We start from the raw sequence: 27285 nt of genomic DNA, 5'->3' as shown, positions 1-27285 counted from the left end.
AATACCTCACCCGCCCTACCTACAAGTTTTGTTTGGATCAACAAAACCCACATTGCCACTGGCCACTGCATTTGTTTAGCCACCTTTTAAAATGAGATGAAAAGGGCTTCCACATCCTTCTCATCAAATTTAGGCAATGCTTGACCATACTTAAACAGTTTCTCATCGGGCTTTTGCCCACCCCACTCTCTTCCTCACTCGCCTTGTCTTCAGCCTTCATCTCCATCCTTTTTAAGCTGACTTTCCTTTTTAAGTGTCAGTTTCTGAAGTTCAAAAAGTCTCTCTCTTCTGCTAAAGCACTTTGTTCTTTTTCTTTCTCTTCTGCTTTTAACCGTAATTCAAATGGTTTCATTTCTGCTGCCCTTTCCTTATCTTTCACCTCTAACTCAAGCTGTTTCATTAGCAATTGAATTTTTGCCATATCTACAGATTCTGACGGTTTCTCCAGCAACTCTAATCGCTGAGTTACTGCTGTAATTATCTCTCCTTTCCTCACAGAAGCAGGCAGGTCCAACCCCAGCTGGTCTGCTAATTCCTGCAGCTTGGTCTTATTCACCTTTTGCAAAACTTCCAAAGTTACCGCAACCACTTCCAGAAAACTTTTGGCGATTGAAAGAGCCATTACTGCCCCATGCTTTATCTACCCAACCAAACCAACACCCAAAATGAAGATACTAGCACCTACCACTCGCTGCTTAAGATCCCGCAAAGAGCCCCCATTCTGTTATGGACTGGGCCAGACCACACAAAACATTCTTAAGCAGGCAGCCTAGACCATAACTTTGCAATTTGTTTCGGTAAGTGTACAGTGAAAATTGTCGAGGTAAAAACAATGACTGCAGATGCTGGAAGCCAGATTCTGGATTAGTGGTGCTGGAAGAACACAGCAGTTCAGGCAGCATCCAAGGAGCTTCAAAATCGACGTTTCGGGCAAAAGCCCTTCATCAGGAATAAAGGCAGTGAGCCTGAAGCGTGGAGAGATAAGCTAGAGGAGGGTGGGGGTGGGGAGAAAGTAGCATAGAGTACAATGGATGAGTGGGGGAGGGGATGAAGGTGATAGGTCAGGGAGGAGAGGGTGGAGTGGATGGGTGGAAAAGGAAATAGGCAGGTTGGACAAGTTATGGGGACAGAGCTGAGCTGGAAGTTTAGAACTAGGGTGAGGTGGGGGAAGGGGAAATGAGGAAACTGTTGAAGTCCACATTGATGCTCTGGGGTTGAAGTGTTCCGAAGCAGAAGATGAGGCGTTCTTCCTCCAGGCGTCTGGAGGTGAGGGAGCGGGGGTGAAGGAGGCCCAGGACCTCCATGTCCTCGGCAGAGTGGGAGGGGGAGTTGAAATGTTGGGCCACAGGGCAGTGTGGTTGATTGGTGCGGGTGTCCCGGAGATGTTCCCTAAAGCGCTCTGCTAGGAGGCGCCCAGTTTCCCCAATGTGGAGGAGACCCATTGGGAGCAACGGATACAATAAATAATATTGGTGGATGTGCAGGTGAAACTTTGATGGATGTGGAAGGCTCCTTTAGGGCCTTGGATGGAGGTGAGGGAGGAGGTGTGGGCACAGGTTTTACAGTTCCTGCAGTGGCAGGGGAAAGTGCCAGAATGGGAGGGTGGGTCGTAGGGGGGCGTGGACCTGACCAGGTAGTCACGGAGGGAACGGTCTTTGCGGAAGGTGGAAAGGGGTGGGGAGGGAAATATATCCATGGTGGTGGGGTCTTTTTGGAGGTGGCGGAAATGTTGGTGGATGATTTGGTTTATGCGAAGGTTGGTAGGGTGGAAGGTGAGTACCAGGGGTGTTCTGACAGTGAAAATTACCTGGAGTAAGATAGTTATGTTGACTACTAGATTTTAAAACAGATAGAAATTTATTCACAAAATTGCACAATAAAACACAAAGAATGGAATAAAGAGCCCCTACAGCACTCAGTCTATCCAAACTAGACTTAATTATGCTGTTCTGCATATATACAACAGTCCCAATAAGAAAATCCCCTTAAAACACAGTAAAAGAAAGGAACCGATGTTTACAGGTTGAAGTTAGAAGAGCCGAAGGAGTGAGAACCTGTTCTCACAGTCCACTGCTGAACTCCCAACTAGTTCTGGATTGAACTGCTCAGAGAGTTGATCACTCCCCTTTCACTATATAGGTCACATCTAAAACATGACCACTTCGGCCGGAAGTCTTATCTGTTTCCATGTAAACAAAAAGGCGTCTCAATATCCTATAATCTCTGTACCAAACCAGTCTAATCGGAGCCCAGCCCATTTATGAGCCCCTCTGGAAAAAAAAAATCAAGGACACAGTATCCTCGAGAAAAGGAACAGGTTTTAGAAAACAAAGGATTTGGTTTCCGACAGTGACAGATGAGAGATAAGGAGGTGGGGAAGGTGAGGTGTGGTTTGCAGATGGGCGCGTACCCTTGGACCGATGATGAAGGGAATCTTGGGCTGTGGGCTGGCGGGATGTTGGCTTTGAAGAGGCAGTGCCTGGAGTTGACTTGTCATGGCTGGCTTGTGTGTGTGTTTTTTTTTTCCCTGTGTGTGCATACACAGGAGAGTGAGCTGTATGGAGTGCTGGGCCTAGGCATGATACTGTGGAACCAGTTTGCGGTGCCAGCCCTCTTCACCACATTCTGGCTGGTCCTGTTTGTCACAGAGGTCTACTTCTACTTCAGTTCGCACCGCCAGCAGGGGGCATCACAGGAGGGGTTGGACTTCGCCTTCCTCACCAGGTACTGTTTGCGATCAGCTGAAGAGAATTTCAAAGACTTCGAACGTTTTTTGAAAAAAAAAGAGCGACAGCAAACCTTGTCCATCACTTACAATTTGCGGATTCACTGATTAATTTTTCTCAGGAAAGAACTGCATTTGTTTGAACCGGTCTCAACCTCAGCACGTCCCAAAGCAGTTTGTGGCCAATGAGGTCACTTTGGAAATGGGGTCTCTATTGTAATTGAAACATAAGGAATATAAGCATTTCATAAGGAATATGAGAATTACAGCGTTCAACCCCTCAATCCTGCTCCACCATTCACTATGACAGTAGCTGCTCTTCACCTTCCTGAATTCCCAGAGAGATCAGGAATCTATCTCTGCTGGCCCATGATGTACACAATGATACAGCATCCACCATTCTCTGGGCTGGAGAATTCCAAAAATTCATAAACTTGAGTGAACAAATTAGTCAACAAAAGTGAGGACTGCAGATGCTAGAAATCAGAGTCTAGATTAGAGTGGTGCTAGTAAAGTACAACAGGCCAGGCAGCATCTGAAGAGCAGGAAAATCGACGTTGCTGGAAAAAACCCTTCATCATTGGCCCAAAACATCGATTTTCCTGCTCCTTGGCTACTGCTTGACTCGCTGTGCTTTTCCAGCACCATTCTAATCGGAACAAATTACTCCTCAATTGATTGGCCACTTATCCTGAAACTGTACTTCAGTGTTTTTCAATTCTCTCCTGAGGGGAAACTGCTTTGTGGCCTTAGTTCCACACCTTGCCCCTTGAGAAGCTTATATGCTTCAGTGAGATTGTGCCTCTCAGCTCCGGGAACGTTAATCTCGATTACCTAATGTATAGGCCGTATTGTGGTGCAAATAAATACTTTCACATAACGATGCATAAGAACGTAAGAAACAGGAGCAGAAGTTAGGCCATTCAGCCCATCGAGTCTGCTCCGCCATTCAATCCTGGCTGATAAGTCTCTCAACCCCATTCTCCCACTTTCTCCCCCTTGATACTCCAGAACCTATCTATCTCAGTCCTACATATACTCAATGACCTGGCCTCCACAGCCTTCAGTGGCAGTGAATTCCATAGATTCACCACTCTCTGTTAGAAGACATTTCTCCTTATCTCTCTGGGAATTCGTGATTTGACTGAACGTGTCACCTTCAGGGATTTGTGTCTTTGAACTCCCGAGGTCTCCTTGTAATCCCTCTTGAAAATATGTACATTAGGAGGAGTTGAGGCCATTAGACCCCTCGAACCTGTACTGTCTTTGGTTAATGATGTGGAGGTGCTGGTGGACAAAGGTCTGAGGTGGACAAAGTCAGAAGACACATGACACCAGGTTGGAAGCACAAGCTTTTGGAGCACCGCTCCTTCACCTGACGAAGGATGATGCTGTCCCTTTCACAAGGTTATGTTTTTTTTTCGCTTTCTCAAAAGGGTGTTGTAAAGGCAGAGGTTCTGATATGTCTGGAAATAGCCACTTGAAAACAATGCCAGGGGAGTGGCCAGTTCTCCCAGTTCAAGATTTTTTTTCTAGTTTGGTTTAGTTTCTTCGCAAGCAATCAAAATGTTGCTGGGGACCCAGAGAAGCAGCTACAGTGAAAAGAGGTTCCATGATTAGCAGAGGTCTTGCCTGGAACTTCTCTCTGAAACCTCCTCTGTCTGTCAGAACCCGTGTTTGAATATACCTTTTACTAAGGGTTGTGTTTATAGGATGTTGCGGGGATTTAAACAGCTCCTTCGTTAAATTGCGATAAGAGTTGATTGGGTTATCAAATAAATTGAGCTATTCTAAATTCTGTTTTCTTTTGTTTGAGTTTCATTCGTGCTGTTGAGATAACTCTGTTTTGTTTAAGGTTGAGTGGTTTGACCAGCTGCATCGCTCCTAGGTTATCCAGTTTAAATTTTTTTGGACAGATGTAAAGTCAGGGTCTGGGCTACCTTCTTAAAATGTTTTGAGGCGGGGTGGTTGTGAGGGAAGGTTTGTGGGGGGGGGGGGTTCCGGCCTAGTCAATAATACCTGAAAGCTTATGATTTCAAATAAACGTGTTGGCCTACATCTTGGTGCCGTGTGACTTCTGACTTTGTCTTTGGATAAGACCAAATATAATCTGATTAGTGGCCTCTACCATCTTGCCTGCTTTTCCATCACTACCCTAAATGAATATCTTTTTCAGCGTGGCATTGTTGTGAATCCAAATATATTTGATGGCAAAAGTATTGTAAAACTCCAGCATGCATGTTTCTCTCTTGCCTATCTGATGCTATCAAGTATTCACCTTGTCGAATGTTTGATGCCCCTTTGACCTCCTGCCTTTGACCTCTTGCAGCGTAGCTGGGTGCTGTGTCACTCCATACTCTCTGGTGGGCCTGACATTCACGGTCTCCCGTCTGTCGCTGGGCTTGCTCACTCTGTGCAAATTTTACCTTCAGGGATATTCAGCTTTTGCGAATGGCAACCTCATGCACAGGTAAGGGAGCTTCAGTGACCCGATCCACGCCCTAAACCAAGCAACAAACAAACAGTGGAAGAACTTGCCCTGTCTACTGAGCCTGTCACCACATCTCCCCCCCCCCCCCCCCCCCCCCCCCACTCCCTGTCTCCCTCTTTGGGCATCATAAAACATTTTACAGCCAAGCCTTTTTGAAATGTAGTTTCTGTTATAATGGGAGAAGCCATTACCAATTATCCCACAATACAGTTCCCAAAACTCAGACAATGTGGAAATGATCATCGAGTGTTGCTGCTCTATAGACTGAGAATGAGGAGTTGGTAGTCAATGGTAAGGAAATGGAGGATGAGATAAACAATTGATTTGCTTTTGTCTTCACTGTAGAGGATATTAGAAACACTTTCTGGCAATAGTGGAAAGGGGAAAGAAACTTGGCAAAATTGCAGTTACGAGAGAAATCGTGTGGAGCAAAGTTATGAATTTGCAGGCTGGCAAGTCTTTGCCTTGAGGTGTTAAAAGAGTTGGTTAATAAAGGTAGTGGATGCACTGGTGTTAATTTACCAGATTCAGGAAAGGTTCCATCAGACTGGAAAATAGTAAATACACTCAAAAAGGGGAAGAGGCAGCAAATGGGTAACTATAGGTTACTTGATGCCCATTGTGGGGAATTGATCAAATCATTTATTAAGGTGTTTTTGCAGGTTTTTACTGATTTCCAGCAACCGCAGCACATTGCTTTTAAAGTGGATATGGTCCAGAAGTTGCTGCATCTTTCTTTAGTCAATTGAGATCACATTGACTGGTAGAGTAAAGCCTGAGGGATGATCCGTTTGGCAGACTCCTCCAATATCTTAGTTTTTAACCTTCTCTGTTAATGCCCTTTTCCTGAAGTTTTCAAACAATAATACCACAAGTGGGTCTGATGTTGGCTTTTATCCTGCAGTAATTTTGTTCTGTGCACAGAGGTGTGACTGAAGGGGTGACCTTTCTGCTGCTGGCGCTACAGACTGACCTCATAGACCTGCATGTCCTGCAGCGTACCTTCCTGCTCAGCATCATCTTGTTCATCATAGTCGCCTCCATCCTCCAATCGATGCTGGAGATCACTGACCCCATCGTGCTTGCCCTAGGAGCTTCCCGGAACAGGTGAATGATAGGACGGGGGGTGGGGGAGTGGGTGTGGGGAAATGGGGGAGTGGGTGTGGGGAAATGGGGGAGTGGGTGTGGGGAAATGGGGGAGTGGGTGTGGGGAAATGGAGGAATGATTTGGTAGGGTTGGTGAAGTAGTATGGAGAGGTGGAATGCTGTGGGGAAGGGGTGTGGCAGATTGGTGTGGGGAGGTGGTGTGGCGGAGTGGTGTGGGGAGGGGGTGGAGTGGTCTGGAGTGGGTGGAAATTGTGGGGATGGAGAATACCCCTTGCCCCCAGATTTGGAGCATGCCCATGTTCACTTCCCTGAGCCCCTCTCTATTTGCCCACTGCGTGCTGAGCTCTGCTTCCCAGCCTGTGGAGCCAAACGTCTGTCTCATTTCACCTGAGCTTCAGCAGTGAGGCAGGTGGATTGCTAAGGACCTCGCCCCCCCCCCCAGGGCTCGATCCCCTCCTGGCCTTGGCTTCCTCGTTGGCCAGTTGGGTAATGGCTGGTAGCGATAGCAGCTCGGGCTGCTCACTCTGTGATCCCCTGCCCAGCTCCTGTCCTTGCCCACCAGACACTGAGGCCAGTTATAGGCTGGTTTGCCCGAATCGTCAACTCTCCTGCTCCTCGGATGCTGCCTGACCTGCTGTGCTCTTCCAGCACCACCCTTCTTGACCCAGTTGTAGGCTGGTCTCACACTCACCTGAGACCGAACCCGGGACTTTTGTCGAGACTTAATGGTCCTGCAGAGACAATTTACAGTGATTTCAGAAAAAGGCTCAGCAAAGCTGTTGTCTGATTTTGGAGTATGTTCATCAGTCATGGGAGGTTTCCAGCATGATGGTGACCCTTCCACCCATCAATTCTGTACTGACTCTTTCCTGCACGAATGAAACACCTATCCCATTATCCTGACTTGTGTATCAGCTTCTGTTTCAAACCATCAATCATTTATCCCTTGAAAGATGGAATGTTCTCCATTTCCGAAAACACTCTTTGGCAAAAGAAATGGCAGAATCCCTGCGGTGCAAATAGAGTGGTGTAGGACCATTCAGCCCATCAAATCTGCGCCCCCTTTAAAGGACATCCCAGACTCGCCGTCCACAGTGCCCCCCAACCCCACAAACGCTGCATTTCCTATGACCAATCCTCCTAACCAGCATATCTATGGACTGTGGGAGGAAACTGGAGCACCCGGTGGGAGCCCACACAGTCACCCAAAGCTAGAATCGAACCCAGATCCCTGGTGTTGTGAGGCAGCTGTGCTAACCTTAATGCCCGGGATGTCCTTCTGGGAACCTGGCCTATTATCTACACCACTCCTTCAAGGACCCAGCTAAATCCCGGGTTATGCTGTATGGTAGGAGTGGAGCTTGACAGGCCGTATCACCCATTTCTACTCACGTTCCATATCTTTATGTGCTTTCTGATTGTTTAGGAGTTTGTGGAAGCATTTCCGTGCCATCAGCATGTGTCTTTTCCTGTTGGTCTTTCCCAGTTTCATGGCCTATAGGATTGCACAGTTTTTCAAGATGGACTTCTGGCTATTGATCATCATCTCCAGCAGTGCGCTGACCTCTCTCCAGGTAGGAGGGCACTGTTTGTATCAGGTCATGACTTGGGTGAGGTGGACGATGTTTGAGAGGTTGCAGATGGCGCAAAAACTTGGAAATGCCGTCAGTAGTCAGGAAGATCTGTAGCAGGATTGAGGATGCAGAGACAGACTTGTGGTATGTATGTGAGTGCTGTTTCTGGGTCAGAGTCCTGGAATTCCCTTCCTAACTGCATTGTGGGTGTCTCTCCCCCAAATGGACTGCAGTGGTTCAAGAGGCAGCTCACCAGTACCTTCACAAGGGGTAACTAAGGATGGACAGTAAATGCTGTCCAAACCAGCAAAGCCCACACCCCTGAATGAGTTAAAACATAAATACCATGGCATACATAAGACTGTAACACCTTGAAGTAGACTTAGGTAATTTGGCCCATCGTATCTGCTCCGTCATTCACTGGGATAAGAACAGGTAGTTGGTTTGTTTTGACTGGCTTTTCTGTGCTGTAGATCTCTATGACTCAGTGAGATCATGGCTGACCTGATAATCCTCAACTCCACTTTGCTGCTTTTTCCCTTCGTTCCCTTACTGATTAAGAATCTGTCTGTTTCAGCCATCACTCAGACTCACTCACCTCTGTGGTAAGGAATTCCCCGCATTCACCATCCTTTGAGAGAAGTTGGCCCTGGGTGAGTTTAATGGGACAGTATGGAGGGACACTGTATCTAATCCAGTGCTGTTCCTGCCCTGCAAGTATTTGATGGGGTCTTTTCTTTTATTTGATATGGGCGTTGTTGGCTGGCACTGAATTTATTGTCTACCCCAGTTACCCGTGGGATGGTGGTGGAGGGCAGCCACCTTGAACAACTGCCATCCATTTGATGTAGGTACACCTACAATATGGTGAGGGAAAGCATTCCAGGGTTTGGACCTGGTGATACTAAAGGAAATGTGGTATATTTCCAAGTCAAGGTGATGTGTGGTAAGAGAGGAGCTTTCAGGTGGTGGTGCTGACATGTGTATGTCCATGACCTTCTCGATGAAGTTGGTCGTTGGTTTGGAAGGAGCTTGGTTGAATTTCTGCAGTGCATCTTGTAGACAACAGAACATTGACTTGGTGGATCTGGTGCCAATCAAGTGGGCTGCTTTGTCCTGGATGGTGTCAAACTGTTTGTGGCATTTCGACATAGACTGACATTCTCCCCGTGTCTGTGTGGGTTTCCTCCAGATGCTCCAGTTTTCTCCCACAATCCAAAGTTGTGTAGGTTAGATGAATTGACCATGCTAAAGTGCCTATTGTGTACAGCGATGTGTAGGTTAGGTGCATTAGTCAGGAGAAACAGAGGAATAGGGTAGGGGAATGGGTCTGGGTGAGAGACTCTTCGGAGGGTCAGTGTGGACTTATTGGGCCAAATGGCCTGTAGGGATTCTCTGATACCAGTATTATAGCTGTACTGAAACAGCTTGGCTAGGGATGTAGCAGTACTATTGCTGATTATTGACAGGGCACACAGCCTTTGCAGTATCCAGTGCCTTTAGCCATTTCTTGACATTATATTGGAGCGAATTGAATTAATTGAAGGCTGGGATCAATGATTCTGAGGACCTTCAGAGTAGGACAAGATGGATCATCCACTCTGCACTTGTAACTGAAGATTGTTGCAGTTGTTTCAGCCTTATCTTTTGCACTAATGTGCTGGGCTTCTCCAACATTGATAGTGGAGATATATGTGGAGCTACCTCCATCAGTGAGTTCAATTGCCCACCACCATTCACGACTGAATGTGGCAAAATTGCAGATCTCAGATCTGATCCGTTGGCCGTGCAATTGCTAAGCTCTATCACTTGCTGCTTGTGCTGATGACACACAAGTAGTCCTGTGTTGTAGCTGCATCAGCTTGACACCTCATTTTGCTGCTGGTCCTGGCATTCCCTCCTGCACTCTTCATTGAGATAGGCTTGATCTGCTCATTGGCTGGCAATAGTAGAGTGAGAGATATGCCAAGCTGTGAGGCTGTAGATTGTGCTGGAGTATGAATCTGCTGTTGCTAATTGTCCACACAGTCTCGTGGATGCCCAGTTTTGAGTTGCTAAATCAGTTTAAAGTCTGTCCTGCTCAATACTGTAATAGTGCCACACAACATGATGTAAGGTACTACCAATGTAAAGATGGGACCTTGTCTTCACAAGGACTGTGCGGTGGTCTCTCTTCGCAATGCTGCGATGGACAGATGTATCTGCAGCTGGCAGATCGGTAAGGATGAGGTCTGATATGAGTTTCCCTCTTGTTGGCCCCCTCACCACCTGCCGCAGACCCAGTCAAGCAGCTATGTCCTTTAGGACCCGATCAGCTCGATCAGTAGTGCTGTTGCCGAGCCACTTTTCATAGAATGCCTACACTGTGAAACAGGCCCTTCAGTCCAACAAGTCCATACCAATCCTCTAAAGTGTACCCCACCCAGACCCGTTCCTCCTACCCTATATATACCCCGACTAATGCACCTAACCTACACATCCCTGAAAACTATGGGCAATTTCCCATGGCCAATTCACCTAACCTTCACATCTTTGGACTGTAGGAGGAAACCGGAGCATCCAGACATGGGGAGAATGTGCAAGCTGTACTCCTGAGGTGGAATTGAAGCCAGTCTCCTAGCACTGTGAGGCAGCAGTGCTAACTACTGAACCACCATACTGCCCTAGTATGGAGGTGGTGAACATTGAAATCCCCCATTCAGTGCATTTTGTGTCCTTGCCTCCCTCAGTGCTTCCTCTAAGTGCATTTCATAATAGAGGAAGATTGATTTGTTGGCAGGAGGTTTACTTGCCTATGTTTAATCTGATGCCAGAAGACCTCATGGCATCCAAAGTCACCATTGAGGGTTCCCAGAGCAGCTGTGCCCCGACTGTATGTCAGTGCACTGCCATTTGTGTCTTGTCAGTGGGAGAGGACCAAAGATGGTGACGGTGGTATCTGGGATGTTGTTAGAATGGAGGGAGCTTTACTCTGTTTATAACTCATTCTGTACATAACCTTGAGTGTTTGCTGCGACAGTATAGAGTGATCGTTTCTCTGTATCTGATCCTGTGCTATACCTTCCCTCGGAATGTTTTGGTGGTAAGGAATTATCATGAGCGAGGATGTGGGTCATGTGGGTTAGGCATGGGAATGTGAAGCATTATTAGATTCGACAGTAGTGATGTCAAGCTAAGGCAGTGAGAGCTTTATCTGGTAACTGTTGTATTCACTGTGAAAGATCAATGAGTATTGAACGATAACAATGTATACACAAACTTGATGGATAGATGTGGTAACAATGTAGTGTTAGACAAATGTTGAAACAAATTATATCAAATAGTTGGAGATAGAAGCCACTGATGTGATGGCATATTGTGCAATGTGTACAGGGTAGGTCATTTGGCCCCTTGTGCTGGTCATCTACTGAGCAACCTTACTCTCTCACTACTCCTCTATCACTTAATTCCCTTTATTGTTCAAAGATCTGTAAACCTGGACTGTGCTCTGAATGAGCATCTCTGGGGTGGAAAATTTAAAAGATTCACAATCATCTGAGTGAAGAAATTTCGCCTCATCTTATTTTAAGGTGAAATGATGGCCTCGTGGTATTATTGCTGAACTGTTAATCCAGGGACTCAGGTCATGTCCTGGGGAGTTGTGTTTGAATCCTGCCATGGCAGGCAGTGGAATTTGAATTCAATGAAAATCTGATTTTAAGAGTTTAATGAAAACCATGAATTAATTATTGATTGTCAGAAAAAAAAACCATTTGGTTCACTAATAGCCTTTAGAAAAGGAAACTGCCATTCTTAGCTGGTCTGGCCTACATTTGATTCTAGACCCACAGCAACGCGGTTGACACTTAACAATTAGATTAGGTTAGGGATGGGCAATAAACACTGGCCCAGCCATTGATGCCATTATCCCATCAGTGAATTAAAAAAAAATACTGTGACTCCCTCATTTTTGATTCCCTGGATGGACCCTGTCAGACACTGGAGAATTTTGTGTGTTCCAATCAGATCCCCTCTCATTCTCCTGAGCTCCAGAGAGTATGGGTTCAGGATGATGTTGATGAGAGACGATTAATCTCTTATAGTTATGGTCCAGCAGGTCTCAGAGACGCTTTGCTCTCGTATTGATTAACAAGAACAATGTAGACAACTCTGTTAACATGTATGTATGTATATGTGTGTGAGTGTATGTATGTGTGAGTGTATGAGAGAGAGAGAGAATAATGAATTAATCATTGAATCCTGACAGTGTGGAAGCTGGCCTTTGGCCCATCAAGTCCATACTGCCCCTCTTAAGATCCCACCCAGACGCATTCCCCCACCCTCCCACCCTATCCCTGTAACCTTGCATTCCCATGGCTAACCCCCACAGTCTGCACATCCCTGGACGCTATGGGATAAATTAGCATGGCCAGTTCATTTAACCTGCAGATCCTTGGACTGTGGGACGAAACCAGAGAAAACGCATGTAGACACAGGGGGAGCATGCAAACTCCACACAAACAATCGGCTGAGGCCGGAATTGAACCTTGGTCCCTGGTGTTGTAAGGCAGCAGTGCTAACCACTGAGCCACTGTCCCTCATGGCTGGCTGGTCAAGAAAGTAAGAGCACATGGGATCCAAGGAAAAGTGGATCCAAAATTGGCTGAGAAGTAGAGAGAGTGATGCTAGAGGCTTTTGTGACTGTAAGGCTGTTTCCAGTAGAGTTCCACAGGGTTTGGTGTTGGAGCATTGCTGTTTGTAGATTTTGGATTTGAAGTACAACAAAGGGTGAGATAAAAATTGATAGAGTGGTACACAGCGAGAAGGATATGGACGGACTGGTCAGGTGGGCAAAGCAGAGCCAAATGGAATTCATCCTGGAAAAGTGAGAGATGATGCACTTGGGGAGGGCTAACAAGCAAATTACATTGAATGGTAGGATCCTGGATATGACAGAAGATCAGATGGATGGTGGTGTGCATATCTGCAGATCCTTGAAGCTAACAGGGCAGGTAGATAGGCTTCTTGGGATATTAGTCGAGGCAGAGAATAAGCAAGGAGATTATGCTGGAAGTGTATAAAACATTGTTTCGGCTACAACTGGAGTACAGTGTGCAGGCCTGGTCACCACATTACAGGGAAAGATGAGATTCTTCTGAAGAGGGTGCAGAGGCAAGTTACCCTCTCAAGCTGCCTGGGCTGAACAGTCTGAAGGAAGATTGGAGAGGTTGGGGTTGTTGTCCTTGGAGCAGTGAAGGTTCAGATGGGTGATGATGCAGGTGCATGAGATTGAGAGTGGAGTAGAAGCTACTTTTTCCACTTGTCGAATGGTCAATAACCAGGGGCCATTGATTTAAAGTAAGCGTAGGATATAAGGAAAGATGTGAAGAAATATTTTCACTTTGAGGGGGGGAGGGGTCTAGAACTTGCTGTCCGAAAGACACTTGTGACATTTAGATATTCATTTGTACTGCCATAGCCTCCAGGGCCATGCTAAATTGCCCAGTAGTGGGCAGTCCAGGTGAATTAACTATAGTAAATGTGGAGTTACAGGGGTCGGTTGTTCTTTGGAGGTTCGGTGCAGACTCGATGGGCTAAATGGCCTCTATCTCGACTGTAGGGTTTCTGTGATTCCAAGGCTATGGGCCAAAAGCTGGAAGATGTGGTTAGTGTCGTCAGACTTTTGTTGGCCTGCACAGACACGTTGGGATGAATGGCCTCTTCTGTGCTGTAAGCACCTATGAGCATATGGGAAATAGGAGCAGAATAGGCCATTGGACCCCTTGACGCTGCTCTGACATTCAACAAGATCGTGGCTGATCATCTCTCTCAGCACTATTTTCTCACACTATCCCCTTATTCTTTAAATTCTCAATCTATTGGTCCTTCTCTTGAACATACTCAATGACTGAGCCTCGATCAGCCTCTGAGGTCACGAATTGTAAAACCTCACCATCCTCTGAGTAAAGAAATTTCTCCTCCATCCAGCTCTCAATGGCTTGCCCATTATACTGAGTCATAGAGTTATTCAGCACGGGAAATAGACCCTTCAGCCCGACTCATCCATGCTGATTAGATTTCCTAAACTGACCTAGTCTCATTTGTCTGCATTTGGCCCATATCCCTCCAAACCTTTCTTATTCATCTACTTGTCCAAAAATCTTGAAATGTTTTAACTGTACTTGCATCTACCACTTCCTCTGGCAGCTCATTCCACATACGAGCCACTGTCTGTGTGGAAAGGTTGCCCCTCAGGTTGTCATTCCATTCCCTCCCCCCGCCCCCCCACCCTCAGTTGAAGTAAAACGCTCAGAAACAGAGTTGTTTTGACTCCTTCATCTTTATTCCGGGCCCTGGAGGAGGAGAGAATGATCACCCATGTGCACAGGGACATGAGTTCATGGTTTTCTCTGGAACAGCAGTTTCTCAGTGAACTATATAGTCATTTTACAGGGAGGAACCTCCAGATAAGGCAACATACATATTAATTGGGTGACCGTTACAATCAGCAAGTGTCAATAGTAAAAATTAAGCTATCTGCTGTTACACAGTGAATAACTGACTTCACAAAATGAATACGGCACGGTGGCTCAGAGGTTAGCACTGGTACCTCACAGCACCAGGGTCCCAGATTTGATTCCAGCCTCGGGCGACTGTCTGTGTGGAGTTTGCACATTCTCCCCGTGTCTGCGTGGGTTTCCTCCAGGTGCTCCGGTTTCCTCCCACAGACTAAAGATGTGCAGGTCAGGTGAATTGGCCATGCTAAATTGTCAATAGTGTTACGTGCATTCGTCAGAGGAAAATGGGTCTGGATGGGTTACTCTTCGGAGGGTCGGTGTGGACTGGTTGGTTGGGCTGAAGGGCCTGTTTCCACACAGTAGAGAATCTAGTCTAATCTAATACTTTTCACCTTGTTAACTGACCTTACATACTGAATGCCAACTCATCTTGTTAAATGGCTTTACATAATGAATGCTTTTCCACCTTGTTAACCTATTACCCTCTGCCTCCAGCACCCCATTGTTAACTGTAAGTTCTTATCTGATCTGAGTCATGCTCAGCTAAACCTCTTGTTTCACTAAATTCAAAACTTAACTCTTTCCCTGCCTGCTTATACCGTATACATGTTCTCATTCCCTCCTTTTATCATTTCATGATAACCACTGAGATGACATTACCAGCTTTTATAAGACTCTGGCAGCCAGCATTTAAGCAAGACACAGCATACAATGATTATAACAACAAAATTACAAATCCGTTACAGTAAGTAGAATTTGAAGAATCCTATGTGGAAAAAGAAAATCCACCAGTAAAGTTCTTCAATCCACAGTCCTTAGTGACCACTCCATCCCCTCTAAATCAAGGAGAAATTAGCTGTTCTCCAAAATCTCCTTCAGTAAAGTCCAACCTGAAAACAAATCAGTCTGTTCTTGCGTCACTCCTTGGAGAAATCTGAATTCTTGGATAAGGGCAGTTAATTGCTTCACAAAACTGACGAGACTTCCATCCTTCTGGAGATGCTTCAGATGGAGGATACCAGCGCATCTGAGAGTGCAGTACTGCAGCTGCAGGCTAGGTAAAAGCAATATCCTTTGCTGCGTCTGCTCCTTCTCTGCAGTGGGTGGCACGGAGGCACAGTGGTTAGCACTGCTACCTCACAGCGCCAGAGACCCGGGTTCAATTCCCGCCTCAGGCGACTGACTGTGTGGAGTTTGCACACTCTCCTCGTGTCTGCGTGGGTTTCCTCCCACAGTCCAAAGATGTGCAGGTCAGGTGAATTGGCCTTGTTAAGTTGCCCATAGTGTTAGGTGCAGGGGTAAATGTAGGGGAATGGGTCTGGGTGGGTTGTGCTTCGGAGGATTGGTGTGGACTTGTTGGGCCGAAGGGCCTGTTTCCACACTGTAAGTAATCTAATCTAATCTAATCTAATCTAAATGTAACAAAGCCAATTGGGTGTTGTCATGTTAGCTTGATCAGTGTTTTTTTTTGCATCCTCTCACTGAAATTACCCTTATAAAAAGAGAAATCCAAGCCACACTCTTCCCCCAGAACAAAGACACTCAGAGCCTCAAATTTCCCTACGAGGGGGACTTTCACCCCTTTCTCACTTTACTCCTCACTAGGGCTTGAACCCCAGTGAAACACAGAGAACCCGAACCCCACTGAAACCCAGGAACCTCTTGTTTCACAAAACACAGAACTCTTTCCCTAACTGCTTATAGCCTACTCACATTCTCAAGGTCCCTTTTCAGTCTTTCTCCTCTCACCTTAACAATATGTCTGCTAGTTTTGGACTCCCCGCCTTAGGGAAAAGACTGTGTATATTCACCATTTTTATGCTCCTCATGATTTTAGAAACCTCTAAGGTCACCTCGCAACTACCTCCACTCCAGGGTGAGAAAAAAATGTCCCAGCCTCCTTATAACTCAAACCCTGTAGTCCTGGTAACATGCTTGTAAATCTTTTCTGAACCCCCTCTGATAAGAAAATGTTCCCTATTGTAGAACCTTCTGACCTCCCCACCAGCGAGGGAAAAATTACTGCATCTACCCTGTCGATCCCTGGAAGTATTTTGAGAGTTTTGGTGAGTTCGCTTCAAAACTCTGAGAGGACTAAAGATCCATTCTGCTCAGTCTCTCCTCCTCAGGCATTCCCACAATCATTGCAGTCCCCCCACCTCCAAAAATACGGCCAAGTAGATAGGTCCTTAGATGTGGAGACCCCAAAATTGTACATAGCCTGCCAGGTATGGTCTCATCAAAGTTCTATACAATTAAAGTAAAGTATCCCTACTCCTGCACATGAATCCTCTTGCGATAAAGGTCCACATACCATATGAAGCATTGAGACAGAGTACGTAGGAGCAGGAGCACGCCATTCCGTCCTCGGAGGCTGTTTGGTATGATCATGGCTGATCATCCAACTCAGCACCCTGTTCCCACTTTCTCTCTTTCATCCCTTTACTCCAAGAACCTTATCCAACTCCTCAAAAATGTTCAATGTTTTGGCCTCAATGTGCTGCCTGCATTAATTGCTGAACCTGTATGGGAGCCTTCAGTGACTTGTTAAGCCCCTGTCTAAGGAAGGATGTGTTGCCCTTGGATGGGGTCTGGAGGAGGTTCACAAGACTGATCCCAGGAATGAAGGGCTTGTCATATGAGGCGTGCTTGAAGACTCTGGGTTTGTACTCGATGGAATTTAGAAGAATGAGGGGGAATCTGATTGAGACATACAGAATACTGAGAGGCCTGGATAGGCTGGATGTGGAGGTGATGTTTCCACTAATAGGAGAGACTGGGACCAGGGAGCACAGCCTCAGAGTGAATGGAAGACCCTATGGAACTGAGGTGCAGAGGAATTTCTTCAGTCAGAGGGTGGGGAATCTGTGGAACCCATTGCCACAGAAGGCTGTGGAGACCAAGTCATTGAGTATTTAAGACAGAGATGGATTGGTAATAGCTTAGCTGTATTATTACTAGACCACTAATTGAGAAACTCTGGTAATATTCTGGGGAATTGGGTTCAAATCCCAGATGCTGCAGTTTGAATTCAGTAAGATCTGGAGTGATGACCATGAATCCATCATCGCTTGTCAGAAAAAAAATCCATCTGGTTCGCTAATTAGGGAAGGAAATCTGCCATCTTTACCTGGTCTGGCCTACATGTGACTCCAGACGCCCAGCACTTAGAGATAGACAATAAATATGTCCACATTCTGCGAATAAACCGTAAAAAGCATATAGTTAGGTTCTTGATTGGTAAGGGGATCAAGGGTGACAGGGAGAAGGCAAGTAGAATGGGGTTGTGAAACATATCAGCCATGATCAAATGCTGATACAGTCTTGATTGGCTGAGTAGCCTAATTCTGCCGCTGTATCTTATAGCCTTATGGTAAACAAGGGCACCCAGGTACTTGGGAGATAAATGCTTCACAGTCCCTCATCGTTTTAAGCATTTCCTGCCCCTCAGACTAGTCGTAAAGACCAGAATAAATGATAAATCTAACAAAGCTACCACTGATGAGTACAAGATGATTCAATCCTCCACTCCCTACTCTCTGCCATCACCCCACTCTCACCCTCTTCTCCCCCATCACACCCACTCACGCCCTCCCCTCCCACTCACGCCTTTCCCCGACTCTCACCCTCCCCCCTCCCACTCATGCCCTCCCCCAATCATGCCTGTCCACCTACTCACGCCCTCCACACCCCACTCACGCCCAATACCCCCCCACTCACGCACCCCACTCAAACCCTGCAACCCCCCATTCGCCCTCCACCTCCGACTCACGCCCACCACCCGCCCACTCATGCACCCCAATCACGCCCACCCCCCCCATTCACCCTCCACCCCCTACACACGCCCTACACTCCCCCACTCACTCCCTCCACCCACCTACTAATGCCCTCCACCCCCCCGACTCACGCCCTCCACCCCCCCGACTCACGCCCTCCACCCCCCCGACTCACGCCCTCCACCCCCCCGACTCACGCCCTCCACCCCCCCGACTCACGCCCTCCACCCCCCCGACTCACGCCCTCCACCCACCCCCGACTCACGCCCTCCACCCCCCCCGACTCACGCCCTCCACCCCCCCCGACTCACGCCCTCCACCCCCCCGACTCACGCCCTCCACCCCCCCCGACTCACGCCCTCCACCCCCCCGACTCACGCCCTCCACCCCCCCGACTCACGCCCTCCACCCCCCCGACTCACGCCCTCCACCCCCCCGACTCACACCCTCCACCCCCACCGACTCACGCCCTCCACCCCCCCCGACTCACGCCCTCCACCCCCCCGACTCACGCCCTCCTCACGCCCTCCACCCCCTCGACTCACGCCCTCCACCCCCCCCCGACTCACGCCCTCCACCCCCCCCGACTCACGCCCTCCACCCCCCCCGACTCACGCCCTCCACCCCCCCCGACTCACGCCCTCCACCCCCCCGACTCACGCCCTCCTCACGCCCTCCACCCCCTCGACTCACGCCCTCCACCCCCCCCCGACTCACGCCCTCCACCCCCCCGACTCACGCCCTCCACCCCCCCGACTCACGCCCTCCACCCCCCCGACTCACGCCCTCCACCCCCCCCGACTCACGCCCTCCACCCCCCCCGACTCACGCCCTCCACCCCCCCCGACTCACGCCCTCCACCCCCCCGACTCACGCCCTCCACCCCCCCGACTCACGCCCTCCACCCCCCCGACTCACGCCCTCCACCCCCCCGACTCACGCCCTCCACCCCCCCCGACTCACGCCCTCCACCCCCCCGACTCACGCCCTCCACCCCCCCGACTCTCGCCCTCCACCCCCCCGACTCACGCCCTCCACCCCCCCGACTCTCGCCCTCCACCCCCCCGCCTCGCCCCCTCCACCCCCCTCCCGGCTCGCGCCCTCCCCACTACTCACTCTCTTCTCTCTCCCCTACCCCCCCCCCACCCCACTCATGCCCTCTCTGCGTTAGCCCCCTCACTGGTGGATTATGCCATATTGTGACTGAAACTCCTTCCTCCAGGTTACTGGGACTATATTCATCTACGGGCTGTTTGTGACTGAGGACCTGAGGGGGGAGCCCATCGAGAACCTGGAGGACGTCATCTACTACGTCAACAGCTCGTGCCGGGTCCTGGAGTTCCTTGTGGCAGTGTGCGTCGTGGCCTACGGCGTGGTGGAGTCCATCTTTGGGGCGTGGAGCTGGATGGGCGCCTCGGTCATCGTCGTGCACTCTTACTTCAACGTCTGGCTGCGCGCCCGCGCTGGCTGGAACAGCTTTGTCCTCCGCAGAGAGGCTGCCCAGAAGATCAGCTCTCTGCCCCGCGCCTCCGAACAACAGCTTGCTGACTACGCTGATGTCTGTGCCATCTGCTACCAGGTAGGTCTCTGCACCTCCAATGGGCTGGGGAGGGGGGGGATGGATGGGAGGCCAAATAGGATGTTGAGGAACCCAATACACAGGATTACTTGCCTTTGGGTGGTTAGCACTGTTGCTTCATGGCGCCAGGGACCCGGGTTCGATTCCACCCTCTGGCAACTGTCTGTGTGGGGTTTGAACATTCTTCCCATGTCTGCGTGGGTTTTCTCCCATAGTCCAAAAATGTGCAGGTTAAGGGGATTGGTCATGCTAAGTTACTCAGTGTCCAGGCCTGTGCAGACTCAGTGGATTAGCCATGAGTAATCCAGGCTGACAGGGATGGAGTAAGGGGGTGGGTGTGGGTGCCTTTTGGAGTATTGGTGTGGACTCGTTGGGCCGAATGGCATGCTCCCACACTGTAAGGATTCTGTGATTTATGTAGCTTCATGTGCCAAAACAATCCACAGCCAGTTAACGTGCTTTTTTTTAAAACAATGGGCAATGTAAACAACATGTGGGGGGCAGGGCGTGATGGCTTGGACTGTTAATCCAGAGACCCAATGAGGACCTGGATTCGAAACCTGTCACAGCAGATGGTGGAATTTAAATTCAGTAAAAGTCTGGAATTAAGAGTCTAGTGATGGCCAGGAAACCATTGTTGATTGTTGGAAAACCCATCTGATTCATTATTGTCCTTTAGGGAAAGAAACTGCCATCTTTACCTGGTCTGGCCGACATGCGGCTCCAGACCTACAGCACTGTGTGGCTGACTCTTAACTGTCCTTTACCCATGTCTTGTTAACAATCAAGAAAGAAAATGCTTCCTGGTTCGACAGGGTGGCTCAGTGGTTAGCACTGCTGCCTTACAGTGCCAGCGACCCAGGTTTGATTCCAGCCTCGGGCGACTGTTTGTGTGGAGTTTGCTCATTCTCCCTGTGTCTGCGTGGGTTTCCTCCCACAGTACAAAGATTTGCAGGTTAGGTGAATTTGTAATGCTAAATTGCCCATTGTTTAAAGGTAATTATAGGATAATAGGGTAGGGGAATGGGTGTGGGTGGGTTATTCTTCAGAGGGTCGGTGTGGACTTGTTGGGTAGAAGAGCTTGTTTCCACACTGCAGAGATTCTCTGGTTATATAACTAGGTCCCACATGCAAGTTGATCGTGTTTGGAAAGCCTTTTTGTTTTAGCGATGTTGGTGGTTGGGACTAATGTTGCGGTGGAAGAAACAAACCCAAATATTGTAGATGCTTTACATCAGAACTCAAAACAAAGGTGTGGAGAAACTAAGCAGGTCAGCCAGCACCGTGGAGAGAAACAGAGTTCATGTTTCCAGCCCAGTTATCCTTCAACAGCTCTGGAGACTGAGGTGGGGAAATGATGGGTGTAATGTTAAGAAAAGGCGGGAGAAGCAAGCGGAATGGAAAGGAAGGGTTAGCAACTGAGGGAGATTAGAGATCACAGGCATCACAGAACAACAGAGGTGAAGTCATCTTCACTTTCCCTACAGTCCGCTTCAATCCCGAATATACCATCTTCATACGTAACCTTTCCAACTGATTCCTAGGATGTTCAGGACTGATGTATAAAGAGACACTGGATCAGTTAGGACTATATTCTCTGGATTTTTAATGAACAAGGGGCAATCTCTTTGAAACCACTATGATTCTAACAGGACTAGACAGGTTAGATGCACGAAATATGTTCCCAGTGGTGAGGGGCCCTCAGAACCAGGGGTCACGGTCTAAAGTTAAAGAATAGCCATTTTCAGACTGAGATCAGGAGAAATGTCTTCACCCAGAGAGTGGGGATCCCGTGGAATCTTCCACAGTGGAGAATGGTTGAGGCCAAAATGTTGAAGGTTTTCAATAAGGAGTTAGACATAGTTCTTCGGGATTTTTGAGAAGATTTATAGCTCAGTTTGATGAAAAGTCTGTAAGTTATCTCGCTGAGCTTGAAGGTTTGTTTTCAGACATCTCGTTACCATGATTAATGGTAACATCATCAGTGAGAGTCTCTGGAAATGACATCACCTACCTTAAGAAACCAAGACCGATAAATAGAGAGATGGGACATACCACTAGCGCTTCACCAGATGATGTTACCTAGTATGGTGACGAAATGTCTGAAAACAAACCTTCCAGCTCAGTGAGCTAACTTACCTTTAGCCATAAGAAATAGAAGTTTGTATCAAAGGATATGGGGAGCAAGTGTGAGAGATGTTTTGCATGATCAGCCATGAAGGCTCGTCCTGTTCCACACTCCTGTGTTCTCAATCTCAGCGTCACAATGAAGGTGCGCCTAGAGTTTTTTTGTTTTCTTGGGGATTGGGAGTCACCGGTGGGGCTGTCCCTAATGACACTTGAGAAGGTGGTGATGAGCTGTAGGTTGACCCACAATCCTGTTGGGCAAAGTTGGGGGGATTGCAGGGAGTTTGACCCAGTGACACTGAAGAAATGGCGATATGTTTCCAAGTCAGATGGGGAGTGGCTCCGAGGGGAACCTGCAGCTGGTAGTGCTCCCATGCACCTACTGCCTTCGCCCTTCTTGTTAGTAGAGTTTGCAAGTTTTGAAATAATTAATATATTACGCCAAGTAACTTTCAAAATGATTTGGTAACCTTGTCCAACAACTTGGTACCAGTCTAATGTAAGCAAATGCCCTGAACAAGTATAAATGCTACTCTATAGCATTGCTGATCAGATGGTTGAAAGTACATTCCATCAAGATAGTAGTTATAAATCTAACTTAAAAAAAAACAATTTGAAATTCTAACAGTGGTTATCTGTAGCTTATACAGTAATACTGTGTGTGTCATCTTTCAGTTAATAGGAACCACATTTTTGTTCCATCGCCCATGCTTGAGTAGCAAAAGATTGTGAGACAAATATTTCTGTTTGAAAACATTCCCTAGTTTGCATACCAGTGAGTACAGGATTTGTTATGATCTTATGGGCTGCTGAAGGATCTTCAGTGAGTTGCCACAGTGCATCTTGTAGATGGTACACACTGTTGCTACTGAGCATCGGTGGTGCAGGGTGTGGAGGTTAACATATTTGTTGGATGTTGATTGCTTTTTGTCTCATTTCCATCAATTTCTTTTCCCCGCTCAGGGTATGAGGGCTGCTGTCGTAACAGTTTGCGGACATTATTACCATTCATCGTGTCTCCGGCGCTGGCTGTACGTCCAAAAAACATGTCCCATGTGCCATCAATTCATAAAGCCATCGCCCCCTCCACCTGATCCTCCTCAGCAGACAGAGGAGGAGGGACAGATTCATGATCAACAGCCAATCCTTGAGGGAGACAATGAAGCAACTGGGACAGCAGTGCCTTTGGGAGGTGATGAGGAACAAACCGAGGCCCCAGACTTTGGGCCTAGCTCCAGCGGAGATGGCGAACTGCAGTGTGATGGTCAGGGAAAGGTCACAAGCCAGGTCGAAGGTGAGGATTCTTACCAGAGGGCAGAACCTGAAAGGTCCCAGACTCCAAAGGGAGGCTGGCATCTTGGAATTCCAGAATTGGAAGAAAACAATTCCGCGGACGGAATGGACCTGGTTGAAATAGAGAGAGAAAATGAAAAGGAGAGCCCGGACTGTGGGAAAGCTCCTTCCAAGGAACTAAGCCTCCTGGCTAGCGCAGGCGGAGAGAGTCAACAGGACACTGTGTGCAATGAGTCAGCAAATCGAGATGTTAAACCTCTTCCAGACAAAGCAGGAACGCCAGCAGACAGCAGGGATTCTTCACCAATCTCCACAAGGAATCAACCCTCAGGAATAGAACTGACTTTGCATGATGAAGAAAGTTGACCTTGTTACGACTTGGCAAGACAGGAAAGAATGAAAGGATATAAACTATGTTCCTGTTAAAACAGAATTGGTTTGTGTTGCCATTCAGCTTGTCCACTCAACATGTGTGTACATACATGCATATATATCTATAAAAAATTGAACTCTGACCTTTGACTGTCCTTCGGTGGCAGCTATCTTGGAAATCCCCAGTTTTCAGAGAAGTCAGGAAAGGGTCAAAGTTGATCGAACCTGGCCTCATTCAAGTGAACACATTGAGAAGTGTTTCACCCAGGTTACTGTTGGTTGAAGGCTTACTGGTAGACCAAGCTACCAAGGAATGACCCAGCGAAAGTAGGTGTCTCCACTACTAACCCTGTGCTCTTGGTTTGATTTTATTTGTTTGTGCAGTTGGTAGGGCAGGCATTCATTGCCCCATCCCTAACAGTCTTTGGCAAGATGGTGGTGAGTGGCCATCTTGAATAGCTGCAGTCCTTGGGCATTTGAGCACACTCAGTTCTGTTAGGAAGCAAACCCAGGATTTTGACACAGCGACAGTGAATGAACAAGGATATTTATCGCAATGTATACCATCTACACAATATATTGCAGAAATTCACCAAAATTCCAGGTGCCTTTTCAAGGTTGCAATTGTACCAGCCTCCACCACTTCCTCTGACAGCTCATTCCATATACACACCACCCTCTGGGTGAAGAACATAGAACATAGAAGAATACAGCGCAGTACAGGCCCTTTGGCCCTCGATGTTGCGCCGATCCAAGCCCACCTAACCTACACTAGCCCACTATCCTCCATATGCCTATCCAATGCCCGTTTAAATGCCCATAAAGAGGGAGAGTCCACCACTGCTACTGGCAGGGCATTCCATGAACTTACGACTCGCTGAGTAAAGAATCTACCCCTAACATCTGTCCTATACCTACCACCCCTTAATTTAAAGCTATGCCCTCTCGTAATAGCTGACTCCATACGTGGAAAAAGGTTCTCATGGTCAACCCTATCTAAACCCCTAATCATCTTGTACACCTCTATCAAGTCACCCCTAAACCTTCTTTTCTCCAATGAAAACAGCCCCAAGTGCCTCAGCCTTTCCTCATACGATCTTCCTACCATACCAGGCAACATCCTGGTAAACTTCCTCTGCACCCGTTCCAGTGCCTCCACATCCTTCCTATAGTATGGCGACCAAAACTGCACACAATACTCCAGATGTGGCCGCACCAGAGTCTTATATAACTGCAACATGAAGTTACCCCTTAGGTCCCTTTTAAATCTTTCCCCTCTCACCTTAAACCTATGCCCCCTAGCTTTGGACTCTCCAACCCCAGGGAAAAGATCTTGCCTATTTACCCTGTCCCCATGTTCCTTGTGATTTTATAAACCTCTATAAGGTCAACCCTCAGCCTCCAATGCTCCAGGAAAATAATCCCACCCTATTCAACCTCTGCCTACAACTCAAATCCTCCAGCCCTGGTAACATCCTTGTTTATCTTTTCTGAACCCTTTCAATTTTCACAAAATCCTTCCTATAGGAAGGAGACTAGAATTGCATGCAGTGTTCCAAAAGTGGCCTAACCAATGTCCTGTGCAACCGCAACTCTCTTTCCCTGTCGATTCCCTGACTGACTGACCAACAGAGCTGTGATAGACAGAATTTTAGTGATGTTAAGTAAAGGCTAGCTCTAGAAAGTAGATACCCTGGTACAACCAGGAGCTGTATTTGTAAAGAATAGGAGTAGTGGTTATGAACAGGAGTTGTTGCGCTATGTTGAATGCGTCAGGATGTGAAGTCCCTCACTGAATAACGAGGCACTAACCTTCAACTTCCCTTGAGCTTCTTTGAGTGGGAGTGGGAAGTGAAGGGTGGGCAAGGGTGGAGCTAGTGCAGTCTGCAGCCAGGTTTGTCCCCTCTTCCCGATACTCTCCAACTTCACCTGATTTCCATCCACCTCCACCCTTTCACAAACTCTCCCCGACAATGCTGAAAACCCTCCGAGAGAGGAAGGGGAAGAGGCCTGCACTGCTGTGCATTTAGATGGCCGCCGATCTGTGTTTTGAGTCCATCTCAGGTGCTGTAACCCTTTACCTCTCCACCTATTGGAAAAACCTGCCTATCCTCAGCTTTGATATCTTCAATTGACCCCACCCAGAGCCCCGGATGAGCTTTGGGGGGAATGGAGGGGGTGAATTATCCAGGGGTGTCCTCAGGAACAGTGTAAGGAAAAGATTAAATGGTGCTGTGAATAACTCAGGGGAGAAGGATTGTAGCTGCAAGAATGCTTTCTTCAATTTGATTTTGTTTATTTACCTGCATATCCAAATGAGGAAAGAGGTTATTTGACAGATTAAGAATCATCCAGTGGATAATGGTTGCATGCTCGAACTAATAATTAGGGAGGGGAAGGTGGTAGTTGACAGATCAGGTGACTAATGGCAGGTTGGGTGAGGTGGTTGGAGGTCATGTGATGAGATCTCCTTGGAGATGCCCAACCAGAGTTGACAGCCTACTGCCTGACCCTACCAACCCAGTTAGTTATGTTCATTTGTTGCTCTGGTTAGATTGCCTCAAAGGAAGAGTTGGGTCAAAAGGATGGGGGAACGTTGTGCTTAGCCCCTTCTGCCGACCCCATCATTATTCTCCTGCTCCTGCCTCCAAACTACCAAGGGGAGAAGCCCCAGCTGAAAGCAGGGGAGGATCATGGTCAAGGAAAGTTCTGGAATTCTTACCATTTATCATCCAGGTCCAGAAGGTCTGGGTGAGGTTGTGGTCATCGATGTTTGAGATGCAGCAATTCAGTCATCATTTAGCTAAAGGACACCACATTGTGCCTTTGTCCTGTCTCCTCCTCCTTCTCTGCCTTGTTCTCTATAACTTTAACATGAAGGTTTGATCTGTGTGAGCTTTTGGGAATTTGAATTGAACTGAAAGTTTTATTTTATCTCAGTTCGAGTCATGGCTGTGATTCATTCCTCCTGTTTCCAGTTTTGCATTCCAGCAGATCCTGCGCTGGGTCAGACGCAAACTCCATCAGAGTATCCTGGAGTTACCCTGCGAGGGCATCTCATGTAACTCTGGCTATTTTCCCGATGACTGTTGGACAGGGCTTCTTAAATGGAGGGGTGGGGTGTGCAGGACCCCAAATGGGGCAGTGGACACCATCGAACTCTGGCTAACTATTTTCCTTCATTTGTTCATGGGAGTGTGGACATCGCTAGCTTGGGCCAGCATTTGTTGTCCAGAGGGGGTCAACCACATTGCTGTGGGTCTGGAGTCACCTGTAGGCCGGACCAGGTAAAGATGGCAGATTTCCTTCCCTAAATAAAATTGGTGAATAAGGTTGGGCTTTATGACGATTGGCTACAGTTGACATTGGAGCACTCTGTAGTTTGGTTCCAGAATTTTATTAAATTCAAATGTCACCATCTACCTTCGTTGGGACTCGAGCTAGTCCATTGGTATTACCTCCAAGCCCCCACTGTGACTCCAAACTGCTGCACTCCTACTTGTGCCCCCTGCCCCCAACCCCCCCCCTACCTTGGGCTCCCCTCTCACGTCTCTGAGTGGTAGTGACAACTTTGAAGCCTTGGAATGGGACAGTGACAGCGTTTGAGAAGTGTTGATGTAGCAGGTTCCAGGGGTGTAAGCTGACCGAATTGTTAAATTGTTGAAAATTATCAATGTCATAGACAAATAATTTTCTCAATAGGGAATTGAGAACAAAGATTATTAATTTAAAACTATTGCTGAG

The 27285-nt window shown here is 47.7% G+C and overlaps 1 protein-coding gene across 3 annotated transcripts in view; it reads left to right on the top strand.

Moving 5' to 3' along the window:
- The window catches only part of LOC140481391 (RING finger protein 145-like), a 51797-nt gene extending 25317 nt beyond the window's left edge, over positions 1-26480 (top strand). For 2 of the 3 annotated variants that reach the window (XM_072577507.1, XM_072577525.1), the window contains exons 5-10: positions 2546-2724; positions 5055-5195; positions 6141-6323; positions 7750-7897; positions 19393-19749; positions 22840-26480. In XM_072577507.1, the coding sequence (XP_072433608.1) occupies positions 2546-2724; positions 5055-5195; positions 6141-6323; positions 7750-7897; positions 19393-19749; positions 22840-23535 (1704 nt within the window). In that variant the 3' untranslated portion in view covers positions 23536-26480. The remainder of the gene's footprint in view (positions 1-2545; positions 2725-5054; positions 5196-6140; positions 6324-7749; positions 7898-19392; positions 19750-22839) is intronic. The other variant, XM_072577517.1, reaches the window with a different exon arrangement.
- Positions 26481-27285: the final 805 nt, after the last annotated feature.

The sequence above is a fragment of the Chiloscyllium punctatum genome, chromosome 1, assembly GCF_047496795.1.
Source record: "Chiloscyllium punctatum isolate Juve2018m chromosome 1, sChiPun1.3, whole genome shotgun sequence".
NCBI lineage: Eukaryota > Metazoa > Chordata > Chondrichthyes > Orectolobiformes > Hemiscylliidae > Chiloscyllium > Chiloscyllium punctatum.
Note: the sequence above shows the minus strand (reverse complement) of the source record. Positions and strands in the feature narration are given on the sequence as shown.